Source organism: Topomyia yanbarensis, chromosome 3 (assembly GCF_030247195.1).
Source record: "Topomyia yanbarensis strain Yona2022 chromosome 3, ASM3024719v1, whole genome shotgun sequence".
Taxonomy (NCBI): Eukaryota; Metazoa; Arthropoda; class Insecta; order Diptera; family Culicidae; genus Topomyia; species Topomyia yanbarensis.
The window spans coordinates 288,468,801-288,491,427 of NC_080672.1; the positions used below are offsets into that span (position 1 = coordinate 288,468,801).

The 22,627-nt window shown below is 38.3% G+C and overlaps 2 protein-coding genes and 1 pseudogene across 3 annotated transcripts; 1 reads left to right on the top strand and 2 right to left on the bottom strand.

Annotated features, from left to right (window-relative positions):
- The first annotated feature begins 1,573 nt into the window (after positions 1–1,573).
- LOC131689888 (DNA-directed RNA polymerase III subunit RPC5-like) lies at positions 1,574–3,993 on the top strand. Its single transcript, XM_058975243.1, has 4 exons — positions 1,574–1,778; positions 1,835–1,963; positions 2,038–2,728; positions 3,370–3,993. Exons 1-4 carry the CDS (start codon positions 1,746–1,748, stop codon positions 3,882–3,884), a joined length of 1,368 nt encoding a protein of 455 aa, XP_058831226.1. The 5' UTR covers positions 1,574–1,745; the 3' UTR covers positions 3,885–3,993.
- LOC131689890 (histone chaperone asf1) lies at positions 3,981–17,359 on the bottom strand. Of its 2 annotated transcripts, XM_058975245.1 has the most exons (4): positions 17,084–17,359; positions 15,568–15,640; positions 4,419–4,584; positions 3,981–4,364 (listed from the first exon to the last, which is right to left on the bottom strand). In XM_058975245.1, exons 2-4 carry the CDS (start codon positions 15,596–15,598, stop codon positions 3,998–4,000), a joined length of 564 nt encoding a protein of 187 aa, XP_058831228.1. In that variant the 5' UTR covers positions 15,599–15,640; positions 17,084–17,359; the 3' UTR covers positions 3,981–3,997. The 2 variants fall into 2 exon arrangements, with proteins under 2 accessions (XP_058831228.1, XP_058831227.1); XM_058975244.1 differs by lacking the exons at positions 3,981–4,364; positions 4,419–4,584; positions 15,568–15,640 and adding an exon at positions 15,773–16,771.
- LOC131689889 (serine--tRNA ligase, cytoplasmic-like) lies at positions 10,374–12,199 on the bottom strand (annotated as a pseudogene).
- Positions 17,360–22,627: the final 5,268 nt, after the last annotated feature.

Sequence of the window (22,627 nt, forward strand, 5' to 3'; positions counted from 1 at the left end):
GAAAATCTGAGCACTATAAGAATTTACCTAAATCTGAATTCCCTGATTTAAAAATAGCGAATTTCTCCAGCATTGACGCACGTGGAAAAAGTTTTCTTCTTCGTAGCAACTTTTATTTTTTATTTGTTTCAATTCAACAAGGACTGTTGATGTAATGCATTCAGTCCTTTTGAATCAATCAGCTACATGCTTTTGTTAGAATCACTGATTTGTTTGGAACAAACAATAATTGTGTCGATCTTCGCAAAAGCACAGATAACAAAACTTGTAAGATTGATTCAAAATATATTTTGGTTGATCTAACCAAAAAAATAAATTTGGTTTAATAAATTCCTTGGTTCACAATAAAGAATTTTTATCGATTAAAAATGAAGAAATAATTTATAGAATCAAACATGCACAATTCTTTTGCGTGTAGCAGATCTTAATTGGGCGGTTGTCACTGATGCCCCCTAAGAACATTTAGTTTCAAATTCGCCCAATGAAGGACGTTCGTTGGACCAACGTTGAATGACGTCCAAATAATCATTCAACAGAGTCCATCGTTGGACCAGTGTTAAACGACTTTAAAATGAATCAATTTATTCGGGCTTCTCAGTGAGTGCACAAAGAACACATCCATGATCGAACAAAAATATTTAAAAAACGTGTGTAAACATTTGAATTAATATACGATAAACACTAGCGCCGCCAAACCAGCTTATCCCAACTATCCGTCAAATCCATTCCGGAAAAGGTTCGAAATTCTGAATGGATTCAGTATGGAATCTTGCTCAAAGAAAACAATCGTTTCTGACTTTATCGGTTCATGAATTTGAGCTAGGATTCATACTGGAAGTCCGAACCGGTTCCGGACTAGTTTGACTGGGTAGAGGAATAACAAAAGAGATTATAACTACTAGAGGGAGCAAAGCGCTGCTGTCTCCATGCATTCACGGACTGAAACATGGGGTCTCGCTCTAGCATATTGTATCCCATTACTTTGACGGGTGTATACCCGGGACAATTCAAACTAATGGGCCTAGCATATGTAAGAGCGAGATGATTAATTTTCAGTGTTAACAGCGACATGCGACCTCTAGTAGTTATAATCTCTTTTGGAATAACCGCTGTCAATTCGAATTAAGCCACAAAAAACATGACGACAGTAGCGCACCTGGTTTGGATATCCCAACTACCTTCGAAACCGTTAGAGATTTTTACGCGAGTTGAATGCTGAAGATGGACGTCTGTTCTCTGTGGTGGGTGGGTGGAGCCATAATTCTAACCAGAACCAGCCAGAATTCAGGCTCATTTCACAACTGAATTTTGCTGGGAATCCACACCTGCCTCAGTAAAGCTAAGTCGTAAATGAGCTAGAATTCTGGCTGGTTCTAATTAGAATTTAGGCTCCAGCTATAGCTAGAATCGGTTGTATCACTGGAGCCGGAATACGAATTAGAACCGCAGGCAGAATTCCGGCTCATTTCCTGTTGAACTTTACTGGGTTCCTATCGAGTCTTCGCGCGTCTCTATATATAATCATCTCTGATTTTTAGATCTCATTCGTAACTGTCACACGTTTGATTGTCAGTTCTGAAGTCAACATTTCCATTCTGTGTTCATGCCTTGTTTCTTTACGTGCTCTGCCGGACTTGGCTCACGTTTTTTTTTTCTTAATTTCCGCAAATGTGAAGGTGGTCAAGGAATATTTCCTAAGAATATTTACAGTCTGCTATTAAACTTTAAACTTGTTCAGTGGAGATATGGATGATGAAGACGATCCCGTTGTAGAAGAGGTTTGTTTCTAAGTTTTTTAATGAGAGGTTTTAATAGATTTTCATTCTTGAATTAGGTTCCAGTCTACTTGTCGAAAAACCTTTCCGAGAACTTGTATCTGTTGCAGTATCCGGTGAAAGCTTCCTCTTCTACATTCGACGATGGCCAGGTCGTGAACAGTTGCGTTAAGCCGATCAATCAGCAGGTAAGATTCAGTTGGCTTGAGCCACATGGGATTTATTTACATCATAACTGACATGTATACGTCTATTACAACAGATAAAGGTAGATTATGCTTTGAACACGGCATCCAAAAACTACGATTCATTTAAAGGGGAACAGTTTGCGATCGCGGCTGATGGCAAGGATAAGCAACAAAAACCAACGTTTCGAAGTGGAACAATGGACAAACAGTCCTTTCTCAGCTCAAAACCTATCGAGGACGTTAATCGATATATGATCTGTGTGCTGCAGGATCGGGAGATTCATGCCACACCACTCAGCGGTATTGTTTCAATGCGTCAAATGTTCTCTTATTTTGATAAGCAGGACAAGCGAACAAAGGCCGAGCAAAAAGCCGAACAGGATGCAGATGCTGACGAAGAAGAAGCCAAGCAGGTTACAGTCAAGTTTGCTCGACAAGAAAATGAAAAGGTGCGAAAAGCAAGGGAAAAATCGTTTAACTATATCTCGAAGATGGAATCGGAGGAGCCGTGGTGTGAAACGTTCTGGCATGCAAAAAACTCAACTGCTGCCGAACTGGAAAGGCAGAAATTATATTGTAGCACCTCCTTGCGGGATGGAGCGGACAGTTCCCTCAACGTCGGATCTAAGGAGTATTTGGACATGTTGATTAGCAAGGAGAAAATGGATAGGAATATTGATTCTATGCTGCCAAGCCGAGTTGTCTGTATGCACAAGCTAAAGCAAATGACGCTCGTCGATCAGATTAAGGTTATTCTTAGAGATGGTAGGTATAGATTTATGATAAGGGCACTGAAACTGAAAGCAAGTTGGCTGTACAAAATCATTTGGCATAACGAGCTTTTAGCGTATCTCAGTCACTTAATTTAACTTTTTTTCAATTGCCGAAAACAGTCTAATTTACAAATTGTAATTAATAAAAGCAATATTGCTGTGATTTTTCTTTATTTAATGTACAGTTTGTAATTAACATTTCGTTTTTCGTGAAAATTAAAACTAGGTATAATCCCTATTGTAGTGTGATTCGGGCAAACGAGAGGTCAACCGATTTGCTTGAGAGGAATTAGCGCTTCGGTAAAAATAAGCAAAACCAGTTTTATGTCGGTTAACTATTATGCCAAACGGTTGTATGCTAAATAAGCAACCGTCGCAATAAATATTACGATAATATAGTATATGAGCGAGAGAGCTATGTTTCTAGATTGGTTAAATAGCACATGCATAGCATCTTGTACTAAAACCACACTGCCGCTAGAAGCATAATTGTCCCATGTGTATAGGGATTCCCATAGCACATGGGACAGTTATGCTTCTAGCGGCAGCACAGCTAAAATATACTGAGCTGTTTATTAAAATATTACTACTAAATTAATTTACTAATTGTGTGTATTTAATTTTCTTTTGCAGCAAAGGTACTCACGTTCCAACAAATAATGGACCTTCTTCCGGACCGGAGCCTTGTGGTGGACAAAGTTCTCCGCACCCTTCCGATGGCTGGTGTATTGATTCGTGGCAACTGGGTTGTTCAATCGGAGAGCATCTATCCGGAAGGAAGCGTGTCCAGTACCAACGGCGTTCCGGCGGAACAAATGTGCAAAGCACGCGACTATATTCTGTACAGGTTCACCCAGTGTGACAAGCTGGAACGGCATCAGCTGGCGCTTATTACACAGCTGCCGACGGAGGAGATTCGGGAGATACTTTGTTCAGTTGCAAAACTGAACAGTGACCGTAGCTGGAGCCTGCTGTTACCACCGAATGAGGAGTTTTCGGTGAACGAGCAGGAAATTAGTGATAGACAGACCGCTTTTTGGACTGCTCGAGCGGATAAGTTCAACGAGATGGAAAAGAGCACTAAAAGAGTAAGGAAGCGATCGTCAAGGTCTGACAGTAAATACGACATGAAAATGAATAATGGATAGCAAGGTTAGTGCTTGTATAAGAATTTATATTATGTTTCTAAACCAGTAAGCATAACTATTTATATAATTGCCGGAAAATATATTTAAGAAAACCAAGTCAAACAACGAACTTGTTACAGTTTCTTATCTATCATCCGAAAGGTTGTTTCCAGTATATTCTGATAAATTTGATTGCGATTGGTCACCGTCACATGAAACAGCGTATGTTTAATATTCTTTAAATTATCTACGATACTGGACGTAGTTTTCATTGGGATTGTTGCTACAAAAAATAGTTCACCTTTGTTAATACTGCATGAAAGCTGAGTCAACCGTTTTTCGAAAGCTTTTGATTTCAATTCCATTTTACCGATTTCATCCAACAGAAGAATATTAGCCGAACAAATGTCGAGCACTGGCAGGGCAACTGATTCAAATTCAGGAACATTAACTGTATACTTACCGACTCGGTTTTGGGCTGTAGTATTTTTAACTACCGCGCTAGAATTTCCTAGGTCTAGTTACAAATGTAAATAACTGAGTTTGGTCGGTTACCTTGCTCGTGAAAGCGTAGCACGTTTTCCCTCAAATGTAACAATGTCGAAACCGCACCTTTCGCCGTGTGCATTCCTCAGTTCCTCGGTGTAAAATCCACTGAATTTAATGGAGTGTTTCGTTAATTCTAACCCAAGGTTGCGTATAATCGTAGTCTTCCCGACGCCTGTAAGAGTGAATAGTTATTCTAGAGAAAAATGTATATTTTTGAAAGTTGTTTGAAAATTCTTTTCCTTTACTAAATTGCCAAGAATTGCACAGAATTTGATACACAGAAAATTAAGGAGATGGAAATATTCAAAATTGTATATGCGGATTATCCGAAATTGAATGCAGTGAAGACCCAATTTTGTCAGCCCATCGAATTTGAGGTAATTTGGTGTACCTAAAATCACAGACTAACAGACATAACACTCGAAAACGATGCTTCGCCTGCTTTAACGGTCATTTTAAATATATTTGTAGTTGGGACTGTGGCCACATTTGAAATTATGGCGCCACTGACATATGAACATGCATATGGGGGATAGACTACTAGTGCAAAATTGTTCCCAAACCTGAGGGGTAACCCATCAGCAAATGAGTGCTTGGGACTGTGAATAAAAGGTGGAGCTAGTGTTCTGGGAAAATTGCCGGATCGATGTTTTTTGTGGGAATTCCCTCATAGTGTTATGTCTGTTAGTCTGTGCTAAAATATTCAAAGGATTTATTGAAATGGTCATGTACTGGCTATAATCGCAAGCCATTCTCATGTAGATGGGTAACCCCATATAAAATAAGACTGATTTACGATTATGGGCAGTATACTGACACTTGCATTCCGAAGGTTTGTTTGGGGTTTTATATGGTTCATCCGGATCTATCACATTCACCCGAATGACGTTCACCCGAAAGCTTTTTACCAAAATGGCATTAACCGGAATGGACCATTTACCCGAATAGACCACTTGCCCGAATACCATTAACCCGAATACCGCATTCACTCAAACATAATATGAAATTAAATCCACGCTGCTTATAAGATCACTTACCTATTGTTTCGATTCCAACAAAAGGAAAAGAAAATAACAATACTAGTGTCCAACAAGCAAGCATGCTTCTGTAGCCATTCTCTCAGCTTTTGTTGTCAGTTCATAAAATGTCGGATAGAAAGAATTGCGTATCGCACCGTGTTGCTCATGTCAGTGTCATTAAAAATCAAACATTCCATGCGTCCATCTCCATCATGCTCTATATCAACACCGTCATTGCGAGTTCGGAAACCACGTGGGATCAGAAAACTATTACCGACATCATCATCATCTCCATCGTTTAAATCACCACCAGCTAAATCTCAAAAGGAGTTTGATGCTCAGAAAAGTTTTGAGCATACCTTCGTCATAATCAATTATGCATTCCGCATCATTACAATCACCGACTCTGGGTATTGATTAGGATTGCTCTGATTTCCCGGTTGCTGTCAACGGAGAGCAAAAGTTCACATCACTGGAAACATCATTCGTTAGCCGCTAAATAACATCAATAGCCGCTTGCCAGAAAAAAAGAGTTGATTCCTTCTTTATAACATAAGCAGTTTTTTGAAATTGTATACCAAATACCCATCGCAATCAAACTGGTAATCCACTTGTTTGCCCGGTTTACCCAAACTTAGGAGCTGATTCCTTCTTTCAAACATAAGCAGTTCTTTGAACCTGTATACCAAATAGCTTTTGCAAGTAAATATGTAATCCACTCGTTCGCCTGGTTTACTCAAAATTAGCGTTTGATTCCTTCTTTCAAACATGAGCAGCTCTTTGAATCTGTATGCTAAATAAGTTCACATGCAAACCATAGATCCGCTCGTTTCCCCGGTTTACTCATATTTAGGGGTTGATTGCTTCTTTCAAACATGAACGGTTCTTTGGAGCTGCATGCCAAATAAGTTTGCAAGGAAACTGTTGATCCACTCGTTTACCCGGTTTACTCAAACATAAGGGTTGATTAATTCTTTCAAGCAAGAGCAATTCTTTGAATCTGTATACTAAATAGTTCTCGTAAGCAGTTTGTTGATCCTGGTTTGTCCGGCTTACTCTAACTTGTGGGTTGATTCCTTCTTTCAAACATGAATCTGTACTGAAATCGAAATGAAAGCATATTGTCACAATTTTTTTTTCGTACCATAGACCCATTGACCCTTATTACAAACGACCGTTAAGCCAAATGTCTTTTAAAGCTCAATGATCTTATTCCAAATAGCCAACAACCATACAATTTCATTTATCGATGAACGTTACGCGTAAAGCATTGGACGGAGAACCTTTTTGCCTTTTCAATAGACAGGTACAGCAATTGCTCTAAAAATAGACATTTTAACTGAGGGCCGAGTGTCATATACAGAGCCGTAGCGTGGTCTTCTGGCACCCTTGGCGGAGTCTCAGTTTTGCACCCCGCTTTCTTTTTCAGTTCAGTTTGCGCTGTACATGGAAATGACACACATACTTCGTACTTAATTGACGTTTAACTTTCGTTCATTTCACGTAAATTGCAGCCACAAATCTTTTACTGTATATTTATAAAATCATTTGACGCTAGGTGTTTGAAGACGACGAAGGGAGCATCTATTTAGAAGTCTGAATATTAGGTCGTCAATGACATGTATGGGAAACAGGTGACCATCAAATTTAATAACTGGACGTACCTCAACAGCACTTAGAAAAACGTCCATTTGCAAAATTTTAGCCCAATCGGACACGAATTAGGGGTTGTGCAAAACGGTGCAAAGGCAAAGTGAAAAAAAATTCACCCGCAAAAAAAATTCAAAAGACCTCTTAGAATATTCAGAAATTGTATTCGAATTTTTGATGCTAAATGGCTTAGGATGTAATGAAACGTCCAGGTCTATTGCCACCCAGAATTTTTTAAAGATAGCCTTTATGGAACTTGGAAAATTTTGGATTTGAGCTGATACTGGGGTTTGAAAAGGCTTCTTTTATATTATTTTCTATGCCAAATGTCTTAGAAATGCATGAAACAACGGATCTTGTATCTTCTCGCAAAAAAATGTTTTGACAAAAGTTGCCTTTCCGGTATTAATTTTTAAACTGAGATTTTCAAAAAAATTCAAAAAAATGTTTTTTTTCGAATTTACACCAGATTTCATGGATTTATATAATATTTGGCATTCAAAAAAATGAAAGCTGCATTTCCAACAAGTTCCATCTCAATTCAAAAATATCCCTTGACCATAAATATTGGCACTCTACCGTGTATCAAGTATACTGGGGAGACAATTTAGGAACTTTGAGCTGATTAATGGATTGTTCATTACGGTGCATATCATTTGATTTGAATTACCAGTCCAAGGGCCGCCATGGCATTCCGGTTATATTCCAGATGGTACCCACCCATATTTTTGCACAAGCAAGTAAAACAAAGATGCTTTTATGATCCATTGCTGATTGTGTTTTCACACATTCTTTGTTCCAGTTTCCAATAAAATAGGATACATCCCTACAGTGTGTCCCACATTTATACGTTCACCCCATTTTTTCAGGATAACCTTTTTTTCTTTCGAGCAAACTGCACAAAATTTTCAGCATTTGTTTTAAAACTTAATCAACGATGTTTCTCGAAATTTGGAAGCTGTGGTGTGTTTCGTTCGTTTGTTATGGTAGATTAAGTGAAAAAAGGGATGTCCCACATTTATAAGTTCACCCTACTATTTTTTGGATAACTTTTCTTTCTATTCATGCAAACTGTTCCAGATTTTTAGCGTTTATTTTAAAACTTAATCAACTAGTTTTCTCGATGTTTGTAAACCCTGGTACATCTTGTTCGTTTGTTATGGCAATTTAAGTGAAAAATGTGGCCTTTATTTACCCGTTAACCCTATTTTCTCAAATAACCTTTTTTTTATTGAAACGTGCTGCACCAAATTTTTGAATTTTTTTTAAAGTCTAATTTACAATGTTTCTCAAAATTTCGCAGCTTTGGTGCATTTCGTTTGTTTGTTTTAGCAGTTTAAGCGAAAAATGTTGTTACTCCATTTATACGTTCACTAAGAAAAAATATAGTTTTTCCCAAAAAATGTTTTACTTAAGTAATTATCCAGTAATAATTAACACTTCATGTAGTAGTCAATCGACTTCCCATCGTATAAATATGGGACACTACTTTTTAACTTAAACTACCATAACAAACGAACTAAACGCACCAGAGCTTCCAAATTTTGAGAAACATCGTAAATTAGACTTTAATTGAGATCGAAGTAAGCTACGGTAGTAGGAGCAAGGAAAACTATTCGATGCGTAATTTTTGTGTCAATCTTCCTTCTTCCTTGTGTTAGAAACGATTGAATTTGCCCGCAATATAATTCAAAAGGGTCCGATCTTACAGTGCTGTCCTGATAAATACTGGTTTCTTTGAACAATTTATGGCAAGTGTTTTCGGTGAAGTTTTCCTGCCTCAACTGGAGTTACTGGAAGAGATTTTCTCCATGAAGCATCAAACTGTGTTACGTGGGAATGGTCGAGCAACTATTGCAGACAGCTCCAAGGAGTCGAAGACGGACCTGATTGATAAGGGAGTATTCCCATTTTTTTCTTTTTGACCATTGTTATTAGTTGTAGGGTAATTTCGGGAGAGATGCCGAGTAGGGGTAAGATGCCGCACACTCTGTATCTCGTATGTAAGGTCACTTTCGTACGGTAATGAGATATTGTGAGTTTGTCTTTCGAGGAGTTACAGCACTGGATATGCAAAATAATCCTTAACATTGGCTCACGAAGGTTTTATTATTTATGTGACCAGTTGCTGATGTTTTAGAGCGAATCATGACAATGGCACTAGACTTAGATATAAACCTGCTGTCAGGAGTCTAAGGTTACATCCGAGAGTTTCATCAACGACACGACCTGACACTTAATGAAATTTTATGAAGAAAAATGGTCCGAGTCATTTACCGCCAGTTACCAGTATATTGAGTGACCCCTTGATTCGAGCGAAAAAAATTGTTTTCAGCAGCACTTTTTTGTTTATTAATTTTTAGTAGCTGCATAGCAACCATGTTATGTATACAAAATCAACTGCCTAGTTACTGGAAAACCTGAAAAAAGTTATCGGCATCGTAAGCACTCTCGTTCTTTTTCGCACAAGGAACCTGCAAAGGCTGTAAAAACGAGAAACGGCCATCCTTCAAAGTCTCCTTCACCCAAGATTCAACGCAACAAGGTAATGAGGTCAAAGTTCTCTATTTTATACATAAATTGAACCAAGGTAATTCAAATTCTAGAAGAAAGAACAATGAAGAAGAAAGAACGTCGCTCTCGTTCCGTTAGCCGGGGAAGCAGATATTGTTCTAGACATCGTACTCCGGATATCGGTAGGAATGGCAGTTCCTCGTCGCCCAAGATCAATGCGTCGCTGAGTTGAGATCACAAGACAGCTAGCTTGCCGCAACTGAACGAACAGTTGGACGAGTGATCCCAGACGACCAACTTTCTCTCAGCGAGTCACAAAAGGCTGACACAGACATAGCAGCACTTTACAAGTATAAAACTCTACCGCTACGAACCACAGATGAAAAATATAAGCGGATTAGCAACAGTGAATGTTGTAACTGATCTGTTTAAGAATTTTCGAAAATTCCGCAGTGTAAGCACGATTATTCCGATATGTAACATTTTTCGTTGTTGGGGCTCATTCATTCTAGCCCGAGCTAGGAAGCTATTATGCTACCTCAAGATAAGTTTCCCTCCAGGTTCGCGTAAGGCGTTTATCTTTCGGTCGTTCTAAAATGACAAGGAATAATTAACATTGGATGCTCCAAATTTGTATTTTATTCGAATTGTGAAGACAAAATAAAACAGTTTAAAAGGTTGTGAAATACACGAAGGAACTAATCATGTTCAAATTTCATTTTCGACCTTATAGATGTACATTGGGGAAAAATTCTTCAATGTTGATTGGTAACGATTTGCTTTTTTGGAAACTTAGGTAGCAGTACTATAATTTATGCTTTTCCTATCCTCTTTAGCTTGAGTGGCAACTTCTACTTCGGTAAATGTTGGATTCACAAAAGGAATCGTTTCGCAGTACTTTTCCGGCTTATACTTCTTCAATGGTTCCGGAACCTGTACGAACTAAAAATAATATATGTCAGTTGCCCTTACCATGGTTTTAAAACATGTTGATTGATACCTTGACACCAGTTTCGGTTTGATGAATTACGAGTATTGAGCACACTCGAGTAGTTGCACATATCCTTGCGTTAAGAATGTGAACGAAATCGACCAAGACCATTTTCCTCGCTTCCGATAGCCTTCTAGCTTGATAATCTAGTTGGTGCAGAAAATTAACTGCCTATATGCGCCGGAATCAGAAAACCAAGGCTCCAAGTTGTTTTTTAAGCAGCATCATTCGGAGTTTCGATATGGTATGCCGCTCCGCATCACCGCGTTATCTCCTAGGATTTATTTTAATGAGGAGAAGTTCGTACAAAATATTCAACCTTCTCAAACTGATGTACTCGGAAGATACCATCGCGGCCATTTGAACCGACCTCCTGTCGGAAACAGGTTGTCGACAATCTAGCGTATTGGCAGCGAGGCTCCACTTCTCTCGGTGATACGTAGCGGTAGGTTACTCAGATGCAGGCATGCACAAGAACGGTGCTGCTCCGTGTCCTATTGCTGTGCACTGACGCATAATGTGTCAGCGTTAAATTCATTAGGGGCTCTTACACGCGCAATAAAAGTGTCATTACTAAGTAGTGTCATTACTGGAATTGTATGGGAATTCCATCATTACTCGCATTACACGTTCATTAAAAGTGACATTACTGCTCAGTAATGACATTACTAACGCCTCGTGTACCCTATTGAGCTAGTGCATGCGCTGGTTTCCGATGAGCTAGAGTTAGCAAGTAGCACGAAGGTTAACTAGCACGAGCGGTGTCAGTGCTTATTGCTTTTGGTTCGTTCAAAGCGGCCGCTCAGCTCGTGTTAGGCTCTCATGCTGTGCTTCATGCATCCCTGCTCAGATGTTGCGGTTAGATACTTTTCATCAGTATTGCCTGCTTCCTTCTTTTCACTACCTTTTCGGACGACCTTATGTAGTTCCTCGTCAAACTGTGAAAGCTTGACTATTTCTTGCATTAGTTCCTTGCCCAAAAAAGTGTAAAGCGGTGTATAGTCTTTTGAATATAAGGTATGCAAAGCATGCATAATCAGGGCTTGTTCCAAGAAGACAGCACGAACCGTCTCCTTCCGTCTGAAATTATAACACCTTTTTCTCCGTTAATAACTATGTGATCAAGATACGAATATTTCAACCTTTACTCACAATCGCCGTACGTTCTCGACCTTATCTTTGCCCTCATCAGTGCTGTCGGGCACATTTTCGTGCAGATTTCCACTTCGTTTTTTCCTTTCCGCTTCACAAATCGTATTCCCGTTATCTGTTACAGATTAGTCGGTTAATCCATGTCCAGTTTTTATCGGACTTATAGTAATTTTTTGGATCTGCAACGAGAACAAACCGTTTCGAATACTTTCCGGTGCCAATTCGTCCGCAGCTACTTGCGGCTCTTTTTCATCATTTTTTTCTTTGCTGCAGAAATTTTTCAACTTAATTATCCACATTGAACCGATACTTGCGATATCCTCCGTACTGTTCGCCGATTGTACCAAGGCAACGTCCTTAAAGCAACGCTCCTGGTTTGCGCGAACATTGGCCGGATCATGACCCTTTTCGGCGCGGAACAGATCTATACCATTTTGTCACACTGAACAACTATTACATACCACTTGATACGACGCTAGAAAGGATGTTGAAATTGGAACACGTCCCAATTTTAATTGAACAAAATGAAATACCTTGTTGGACATTCGAAACCTTTTTGTAAGTATGACGAAATAAACAAGCGTAACCAGGGATTGCAACAGTAACTATAAAAGTTGTTAAGAAAAAATAATGACAGATTCATCAGTGTTGCATGTTTCATATTTTTTTAATCAACTATCAAATTTGACAGTACCAGTTACCTGAGTCACTGAGGGGTAGTCATATTTGTGATGCAGTTTCGGAATAGCAGTGTCTCGTCGTGTCGTTGGTTTCATTTTAAGCTCATAACTTCTATAACGTATAATCATCTTTTTGTTTCACTTGTTTCCTTTCTGTTAACTGAACGAAAATAACCATTCTACCACGCTCCAATCTATTTATACTAAAACTAGGAAATAATCACATATATTTTTTTCTCGAAATAATCTCCCAATGATAACGTTTAAAGTTTAAAGCACAGGTGCATGCTAATGCTGATATAATTTTCGGATCGCGGTCGCTCTAGGTTCGCTCTGAACTGTCATTTTAATATGGCTTTTGTAAATATTAGAGCGAACCTAGAGCGACTCGGATCTAAAACCGAAGTCAGCATTAGTTTGGAGGGGAGCGAGTAAAGGCGCTTTAACCTAGGCTTAATGAGCCAGGGCAAGGTGTAAATACCTCTGTCCCATCCCAAAGGACCAAAGGAGTGACATTAACCTTCTTAGCAAAGTCACTCCCAACGTTTTATCCTAACCCCTTATAAACTGAAACGGTCGGTACGGTTGTCCTCGTTTCTTCCTCATTCAAGTTTCAAAACGATTCGTTGGTTGAATTGTTCATTAAATGAATAATTCAATTGTCGTATAATATTGAAACATCTTCAAACCCAACTCTGCACAGTAGGCCTGGCCGTTTTAATATTTGCGACATATTGTAATATGCTTCAAATATTAATGTTGACAAGAAAAACACTAAAGAATATCTGCAGTGTTTTCCAGGATGCTTTTCAATACTGGCTGTGTAAGGGTTAGAATAGAATAGAATAGAATAGAACATCGTAAATTGGACTTTAAAAAAAATCAAAAATTTGGTGCAGTTTGCTGGAAAGAAAAAAAAGTTATCCTGAAAAAATGGGGTGAACGAATAAATGTGGGACGTGTGTAGATGACCACATTATTCCTTTACTATCAAAGTAAGACTTTTCTTTCAAATTACGTTCACCATGATTTCGACCTCTTTATTAATATTCCTTAGTTTTCATTTTGCGTCTAACTCTAGGCCCGAGCATAAATCAACGCTCCAGAAATTACCCAAATGGTCCTTAAAAAGAAGTCAAATAAAATTCGTCATCAAAGACTGCAATTTTCCATTTAAAATAAAATACATTAAACTTGAACCGCCCATATCCCATCTTCTTTCGGATCAAAGTTAGTTCGCTCAGCATTCTAATAATCCGCAAGATGCAGAGATATTCAGCTGTACCAGATATCTCGAAAGTTCGCCTTGATATGCTCAGAATTGCGATATTTTGTCTATAGTAAACAAATGACGTTACTGGCGACAACACTTTTAAGAAGAACTGACGCGTTTGCATACCCGCTCACAAAGCTGAGATCGATGGTGTAGTTGTCGATTCGAACTTGGCATGTGGGGATCTACTGAAGGACGGGAGTGGATGTTTCAAGGACGCTCTGCGAGAGCGAAGATTTTGAATAACAATCGCACAGGACGAGACAAAATGGTGTGGGACCGTTCATAAACCACGTAGACCGAAATTTGAGAATTTTTAACCCCTCTCCCCCCTAGTAGACCTTAGTAGACTTTTACCAAACCGCCCCCCACACCAAAAGTCTACGTAGACTTTACTTTTTTTTATTTGCGGGAAATGTGAAATTAGCAAGAAGCACATTATAATGTTCAATTAAAATTAGCGTTCAGATTTATTTCAAGCTTTTTAAATATAATAGAAAGGTTTTTCACATTGGTTTTTTGTCTATAATTGATCAAATCAATTAATATCAATTCAAGGTGTAGCGGAATACTTCTTTTCAAGGTTAGTCACTCAAGTATATGTAAAAAGATATATTGCTATAACTAGTTCAAATTTTGGCCGAAGTGCGACCTACACCAACAATGCAGAATTGCGAAACACTTTTTGAGCCTTACTGGTGCATTCAAAATTGTTAAATTATAAGAAACAATTACAAAATAATACTGTCGAGATGTACTATCATCTAGACTAAAATGATAAAACAAACATGCACACAAATTTCACTTTTAGTGAATAAATTTCAATATTTCTAAGATAATCTAGAATGCCTTATTTGATTAAGGGAACGAAGCTATTTAAATCTTCCCAAAAATATTTATTTTTCTTATGTAATTAATAGCCATATCACCTGAGAGTATTATCGCAAAGTATCAAAGTTTAACTCCAAATATTTTCGAAGATAAATATAGTAGAACCGGTTTGCACGGAGTTGCGTAGGGTCAAGACGTAAAATTTAACGGGTGTTTAAAGATTTTGAAATCTGTGTAAATGATTGCAAGAGAAACTGATTAACTTGAGTAAACATTCATTGAATATTTTTTGAGATATCACGTTCCCGGCAACGGTACTTTTCAAAAAACATAGTTCCGAGACAATTGCGTTTAAAGTTTTGTATGAACTTCACTCGTGGAAGAACCTGCGCGCTGCGAATGGCTGTAGATTGAAATCTGGTGCACCGATCTGGGTGAAATTACGCAGATATTTTCAAAAGTATGTACTTTCAGAATATTCAATAATTTTTTTTTCGGTTTTTTGAGATTCAACTTTGTATATAACCCCTTAAATGACGTCATGCCTAATATTTGTATGACAACATATAAACAATGAGTTCCTAATGCTACACCAAAAGGCAGAGTAAGTCCACAAAGGGTTAATGCGATGGTTTATGATATAAGCTTAAGATGAAAAACTGAATTTCATTGCACAGTATGGTATTTGTTCGTGAACAAAAAATGATTGAACTACCCATATTCGCGTGTTTGTATGATCCTCAAAAATGGTTTATAATTGTAAATCAGCTCCCTGCAGAAATGAATCTTATAAAACATGGGAGAATAACGCGCTTATGGGTTGTTGAAAATTAAAAAGTTCACAATATTCAATTCAATTCCTCATTTTCATTCTACATAAGTCGTAGATTATCGTTGAAATTCTAAGGTAAGCTTGTAAGGACTATGGACGGACGAGAAGAATTAATGTGACGATTAATGACGATAAATGTATAACAATAATTTATAATAATCGTAAAAGCAGTATCTTCGCTGTATGTAGGTAATGCCTTAGTTATATACTTACCTGGAACACCCGTGATGAGAATTAGATGCATTCCGTTTGCTTCAGATGCTTGATATTGCGCAGATTGCAACGCCTGAAAATTATGAAAAGAAATGGCTATTCAAATCCAAGCAAATGATTTATGGGACACCTTCGTACTTGATTACTATTACATTGGCGGTGATACAAAACACACCTGAAACATGCGTTTTTCCATAGCGTATTTGCTTTTTATTACTAATCTGACATTATTTATCTTATTATTTACAGAGTCTGACTATACTAATACAATGAGTTCACGTATTATTACAAAGAATAGTTTAGAAGCTACTTTTAAGAAGAAAATTATCCTCCTATTGATCACCGCTTACTGAAAATGCGAAAAAGAATAAGGGCTGACTTCATATGAATGGCAGCCAGCTGTCTATTTACTATTTATCAATGAATAATCGACAAAGATCAAAACACGCTGAAAGGAAAACTCATCAAAGCACGTACGAAAAAACTTATAGAAAATCAAGACAACCCAATGCACAGCTTTCAGCATTCCATTGCCAATGAGTTGGAGTTTTCATTGAATTCCCTCGGTAAAGCCATACTGTTCTCATCCTGAGTCACTTCGGACATCATGCCAATGTTACTTGGACCAGCATCCATCTGGGCATCTTCGGGTCCATTAATCTCGATGGCCATTCCACCGTCTTCCTCAATTCCATTGGCTCCACCTGTTCCGTTTGCCGGGGTATCGTCCCAGTTGATTTTGAACCGTGTTACTCGTGGTTTTGAGGCAAGAATATTACGGGTCATTTGCTGGAATAACGGTTTTGCAGGGGGATTTTCGCGTAACTCAGGCGTTGAATATTCATTATTGATGAAATATCCTACGCGAACAAATTCCTGACCCCGGTAGGAGCACGTCAATAAAACTACCGTTACTCCTACGGCGTCTTGCTCGGGAATCCTAGCAACGTTTGGGGGATCCGCCTGGAAGACGAAAATGTGACGTCCTTCAGGCACTGGTCCGACGTAGATTGTGTCCAGCACCTGATCGAATTCCTCCGACTCGGCTGACCCGACGTAGATCATCTTCCATTCGAGGTCTTCCTTTAGCTCTTCAATGCACTCGAACGTTAACTCGAACTGGAATGGGTTCAAGAAACTGCTTGGATTGTCTAGCACGACGACGTTCGTGATGTGCACCTTGGCCATAGTGATCGTTGTTCGCCTAAATGATGAATCAAGCAAATTATAGGACAAACAGTATTCAGTGCTTTTTGCTCTTCATTCGGATATGCGTACTTCAATAAAATTCGGACTAAAGCTTCTGGTCATAATTGAATATGAATTCCGTCAAATTAACAGAATTCGCTTTTAACACTGCATTAATTAGCAAATAACGAAATTTGGAATCAAATGGCACATAACAAAACGTTATCATAGAGGCTTTCGAGCGAATCGGAAAGATTGTTTTTAAAGAGAATATAACGGAAACGCTGGAAACTTATTAGCGGTGAGCGCTGCCACAGCGGAAGCTTACCTCTAATCAGAAAATTTTCTGCAATGTTGTTCTGCCAAATCTGGTGCGTCCCACCTTCACTTTCTCCGACAACCGGCACTTGATACGATATTTTTGTGATGCGCGCTGGATTCACTAAGAATGTCTCGAGATTTGCACAAAATTTTGTTCAATTATTACACAAGCAAACCCACAGAATACAATTTCTAGAAAGCAATCGTCAGCAACAAATTCTCGCAGGTCCCATGAAAACAAACCTGAGAAATGCTTGCATTTCCCGCTTCGACCCTGTCCAGATGGCAGCTGTGAAATTAGAGCAGTTTCAGTTTGTGGATCACGTTTGTGGGAAATAAATCCAACTTAGAGAACTTTTTCAAAAAGTCCTATGCGCTCATTAAAAATAAAAGAATAACCAGCCACTCAATTTCATAAAAAGTGCGCATAGCCAAAATATTAATTTTTGTCGTTTACTCAGTTTTGAGTTTGGAATGAAGATGTCAAATTTGAGTATTTTTCCCCCAAAGGCCAAATACGGGAAATAACGATTCCATATATCTAATAATACTAACAAACAAATTCATCAGTATTCAAAGCTTCACAAACCTGAATCGTTATGGCTATGCCTGAAAATCTATTTCGAGATCTTTCTCTAGCTTTATTCGATGTGAACTGGATCTAGCATTAATGGTAGTAGCCGCAAAGAAAATGAAAGAATGTTATTTCAAAACATCAAAACTTGTAGAAACTTACCAGAGTCTCTGAACTAAAGACGCTGAATCCCTCTGGATAAAGACTCGACACGTCAACTGTTTGTTTACCATTTATCTGTCAGTGTCATTCCAATTGAGCACGAGACCTGGCAAAGGCCCTCGTTCCAGAAGGATTCGAAGCGATTTTCTTTGGATTGAGGGCTTTTGACAGGTCTCGTGCTCGATTGGAATGACACTTACTGATAAATAATAAGAATAAGATAGAGTTTATCCAGAGGGATTCAGCGTCTTTATCTGAACTTACCTTTCAGTTTCTGAATGTTTTTTTTATCGATTCTTGTAGATCATTTGTTTTCAATTTTTTGGTTAGAGTTCCGTCCTATGCACCAGTTTTTTTTTCAATTAAAACCTTGAAAATTTAATGACTTAAGATTTGTGTTAGTTCTACTCTAAGACAAGACGTGATGATAGGGGGGGGGGTTTGTTCCAATTTTACGTCAGAATGGTCCAGCTCCTGATTGATTGATTTTAACTTTTTGTGCCGTACGCAATGTTACTGCAGGGATAGAGAAATGATGTTTGGCAGTGTTTCATTACCTTTGACAAATAAAAATTAAGGTTAAAAAGTAAAAATGACTAAATTGAGCCGAAATTGTGCGGCAAAGTGAAAGAAGTATTTATCATGCACGTGGTTGATTAACTTTAACAAAAATAAGGCAGAAACCACAACATAATCTATTTTTTTTTTAGAAAATGCCTTGATTAAACCTAGAGTCTGTAGTATTATAGAGTCCCGTACAGAGGAATGCGCAACACTGCCTAAAATGATGTCCTCTTCATTGTTCCTGATACCCACAGTTTTTGCTGTAACTTTGAGTGACTTGAACCGAGTTACACAGTGGAGTGAATTGAAAACCTACTGTTTCGTAGCTTATAGCACTTTATTCTTAATACTATTCCATGTAATTTATTTTACATTGTTACAAAAAGTGTAATAAACTGAATACAGTGCTAGGGGCAGATCACTCTAGAAATGTACAACAAATTTGCATCAAATTAGAAAAAATGCATTTAATTTCCATTTTTTCATCAACTTTGCACTCCTTCGTAGAAAAGTTTGTTTAACAAACGTCCTACGCTGATTCATTTTGTTCGACGTTTTGTTGAATGTAGGGCTAATTTTTTGTAGGGTTTTGACGTCTTACACGCAACGCAAAATACATTGCACGCAACTCAAAATACATTACGAATTTCTATTTTGATGGAAATGCATTTAATTTAGCTGATTTTTAAAAATGCATCACAAGGGATCTGCCCCTAGATTCAGTGTCTTGTTTAGGCGATTGAAATATTTTGCTATGATATTATTTTTCTCGACACTAATACTTTTCTTGCATGTTCTCCGAAGAAAGAATGTTTGTTTACTTTGCAGGATAGGTACCCGAATAGAAATGCACAGCAGTATTACAGCATTTTTTATTGTTACATTACAACGAAAAACAATGTTATTCTGGAAAATTTACAATGGAAATATCACATTTGTTGTTTCTACATCCAATTTCATTGTAAACCTGATTTTTACATCGAAAAAGGGGGTCGTTAAGGGATGTAACAATGAAAAAATTGATCTTTTCTCATACATTCTGAAATAAAAAAAAATCGATTTGCATTGTTTTTCCTTTGTAGATATTCAAGGCATGAAGGACTGCATCATAAGTACATTGATGTTACAAGAAAAGTTGTTGTTAATAAATAAAACTGTTGTAAATTCAACGTTTCTACGATCAATTTCGATATTACTCTCTGTTTGGGTAGCCATCTGACTTTCGATAGGTAGATTTGGCTTCACTCTGTGCGAGGCTTTATAACATAAACAACGCCTTTGATCAAACCATACTAAACACCCATGACATGGAATCAATATAGTGGATTCAAGATAAAAAATATTGCCGCCATAAAATAAATTAACAAGGCTCCATTTTCATTTATAAAAATAGCAACACTGTTCGGAAGATTTCAGCAGGGTGAATATGTGCGAAAAGAAGAATGTCGAAGGAAAAATAAGAAGCTGATTGTCACGACTACCCACTGAGACGTCCAAAAAATTGTTTCAAAATCGTTCAACACGGGTCCAACGATGGACGTTTGTTGAACGGTTATTTGGACGTTGTCCAAATTCGTCCAACGAACGTCCTTTATTGGACAATTTTGAAACCAACCGTTCTTAGAGGGATTGTTTTAGATTCTACACGCCACCGAAAAACTACCTAAAATTCAGTACTTTTGACTCAATCTCGTGGTATTGTGCAGGAAGGTCAAATTAGGTAAACCGTGTTGAAGGTAGTTTCCATTTAACTACCGCAAAAATAATAACTCAACCTTGAGTTTAATTTACTTAAATTTAAGTTGAATTTATCTAATTTATAAAACAACTTAAAAGTACCTTACTGCACGGAAGACCTCGACTGAGTCGAATCTCTCGTTTTGTTTTTGACAACACTAATAAGTGCGAAAGCGACGCACAGCTCAAAAGTACCTAAATTTAAGTTAAAAGAACTTATTCTGTAGGTTATTTTACGGTTGCGTGTACCGAAGACTGCATATCAATAACATTGGAAACTCTGTCCAGAATCTGGAGACACACACTGAGACGTCCAAAAAATTGTTTCAAAATCGTTCAACACGGGTCCAACGATGGACGTTCGTTGAACGGTTATTTGGACATTGTCCAAATTGGTCCAACGAACGTCCTTCATTGGACGATTTTGAAACCAACCGTTCTTAGAGGGCAGTAACAGCAACGCCACTTGGTACTTCCCATAGTGATGCACACACACATATACATTAAGCTTCCTACCTTCCTCCAATAGAGGCGCTGTAACCTCTGTCGCTTCTCGTTTGTATGGGGAAAGGAAAGAGATATCAGTCTTCTTAATAGTCTTTGGTTCTACTCAAATCAAAACTCATTTTTGACAGATCTCTTTTGTTTCTGAAATCGAGTATTTGTAACTGAAATTTTGAATTCAGCCGGAATGCTGGCTGGTTCTAATTCATATTCCGGCTCCAGTGACACAACCGATTCTAACCGGTTCATTTCCAGTTGAACTTTACTGGATAGAAGCTCAGTAAATTTTAGCCGGAGAATGAGTAGGAATTCTGGCAGGTTCTAATCAGTAAACTGGCTCCAGTGAAAAAAACCGATCCAATTAGAATCGTTTGTGTTACTGGAACCGCAATACCACCATCTAAGAACGGTTGGTTTCAAAATCGTCCAACGAAGGACGCTCATTCCCAGTTAAACTCATTCCGGAACCGGTTCGAATTTCTGAATGGAGTGATTATGGATTCCAAATCAAATGCAACAACCGATTCCGACTCAGAATCGGTTGTTGCATTTGAATTGGAATCCATACTGCCCAGTTAAGCTCAGCCGGAAATGAACTAGAATTCAGGCTGGTTCCAGTTCGTATTCCGGCTCCAGTGACACAACCGATTCTAGTTAGAAATGGTTGTGTCACTAGAGCCGGAATACGAACTGGAACCAGCCAGAGTTCCAGTTCAGTTCCGGCTGAACTTTACTGGGTGACTCCATTCAGGACAACAGAGGTCCATCGTTGGACCCGTGCTGAATTTTGGGCATCTCGATGGGTACCTGCAGAGATTATTGTATCCCGGATAGAATTTTACAAGATCATTTACCTTACAAACAATCATAAAACAATAAATCTTATAGTTATTACTGTTTCAAAATTGTTCTCGCAGTAGATTTACAATAAATTTCCATGTAACAATTAATTTTACTGTTCTGCAAAAAACTGATACAGTAATTTCACATTAAATTTTACTGCTTTCGAGAAAAAAAATGCATGGACAAAAATCGATTTTTTCAATGTTAAGATACAATAGGCGTATTTCTTGTTTATGTTATCAACAGTCGTATTGACTGTGACAGCACAAATATCGAGAGTTGTGATGTCGGATATAAGACATGCGTCAATATCACAGGCATTGTACGTGGATTTGTCATGCTATTTTTGTTGAAAGCTACGAAGACGGGGTTAACCCAGTTAAGCTCAGCCGGAAATGAACTGGAATTCCGGCTGGTTCCAGTTCGCGTTCCGGCTCCAGTGACACAACCGATTCTAGTTAGAATCGGTTGTGTCACTGGAGCCGGAATACGAACTGGAACCAGCCAGAATTCCAGTTCAGTTCCGGCTGAACTTTACTGGGAAGTAGCTTTCCAACATAGAAGTTTCCTTTACGGAAGTACGGTTCTTGAACCAAAGCTATAGAAGCTTTTCCTTCCTGCACAAAGCGGGATAGATTCATAGTTGCTGTATGTTTATGCTGAAGTGTGCTTTGTGCTACCCTAACCATACTCAATCACAGCACTACACATTTCATCATCAGCATTTGTTGTACTGCAGATACCAAACACGTTGGCTTATAATCACCTACACCGAACCCCGAAATGGGTATTAGGAACATGACCATCATTTGAACCCAATGAAAGAAACAAACGCCCACTGTGTCAAAGATTCGCTTAACCCAGTAGGGGTAAGACCCACGACACTCCGCGCGCGACTGGCATATTATAGTCCTACCATTCACTCATCGGCACGGAGAAACACCTTGACTTGAGGACTCTTGTTTTAAGTCACCTCTTACGACATGGAGCAGGAACCCAGTGGATCAATTCTTGGTTGAGAAACTTCAGCTCGCCGGATGTCACACGGCCTCTAGGCTGGTTTTGTCCGGAGAAAGATAAATGGCTGTTACCAACCTTCTAGCGAACCCCAGCCGAAAATTGTCATTGTATTCGTGTTTAGCGACGCAAAATTGATTTAGAAAATAC

Excerpts from the sequence above, each read along its gene's own strand:
- LOC131689890 (XM_058975244.1), bottom strand. The coding sequence starts at position 16,755 with ATGGCCAAGGTGCACATCACGAACGTCGTCGTGCTAGACAATCCAAGC.
- LOC131689888 (XM_058975243.1), top strand. The coding sequence starts at position 1,746 with ATGGATGATGAAGACGATCCCGTTGTAGAAGAG. Across the intron at positions 1,779-1,834 it reads ACGATCCCGTTGTAGAAGAG|GTTCCAGTCTACTTGTCGAA; the intron begins GTTTGTTTCTAA and ends TTCTTGAATTAG. Across the intron at positions 2,729-3,369 it reads TAAGGTTATTCTTAGAGATG|CAAAGGTACTCACGTTCCAA; the intron begins GTAGGTATAGAT and ends TTTCTTTTGCAG.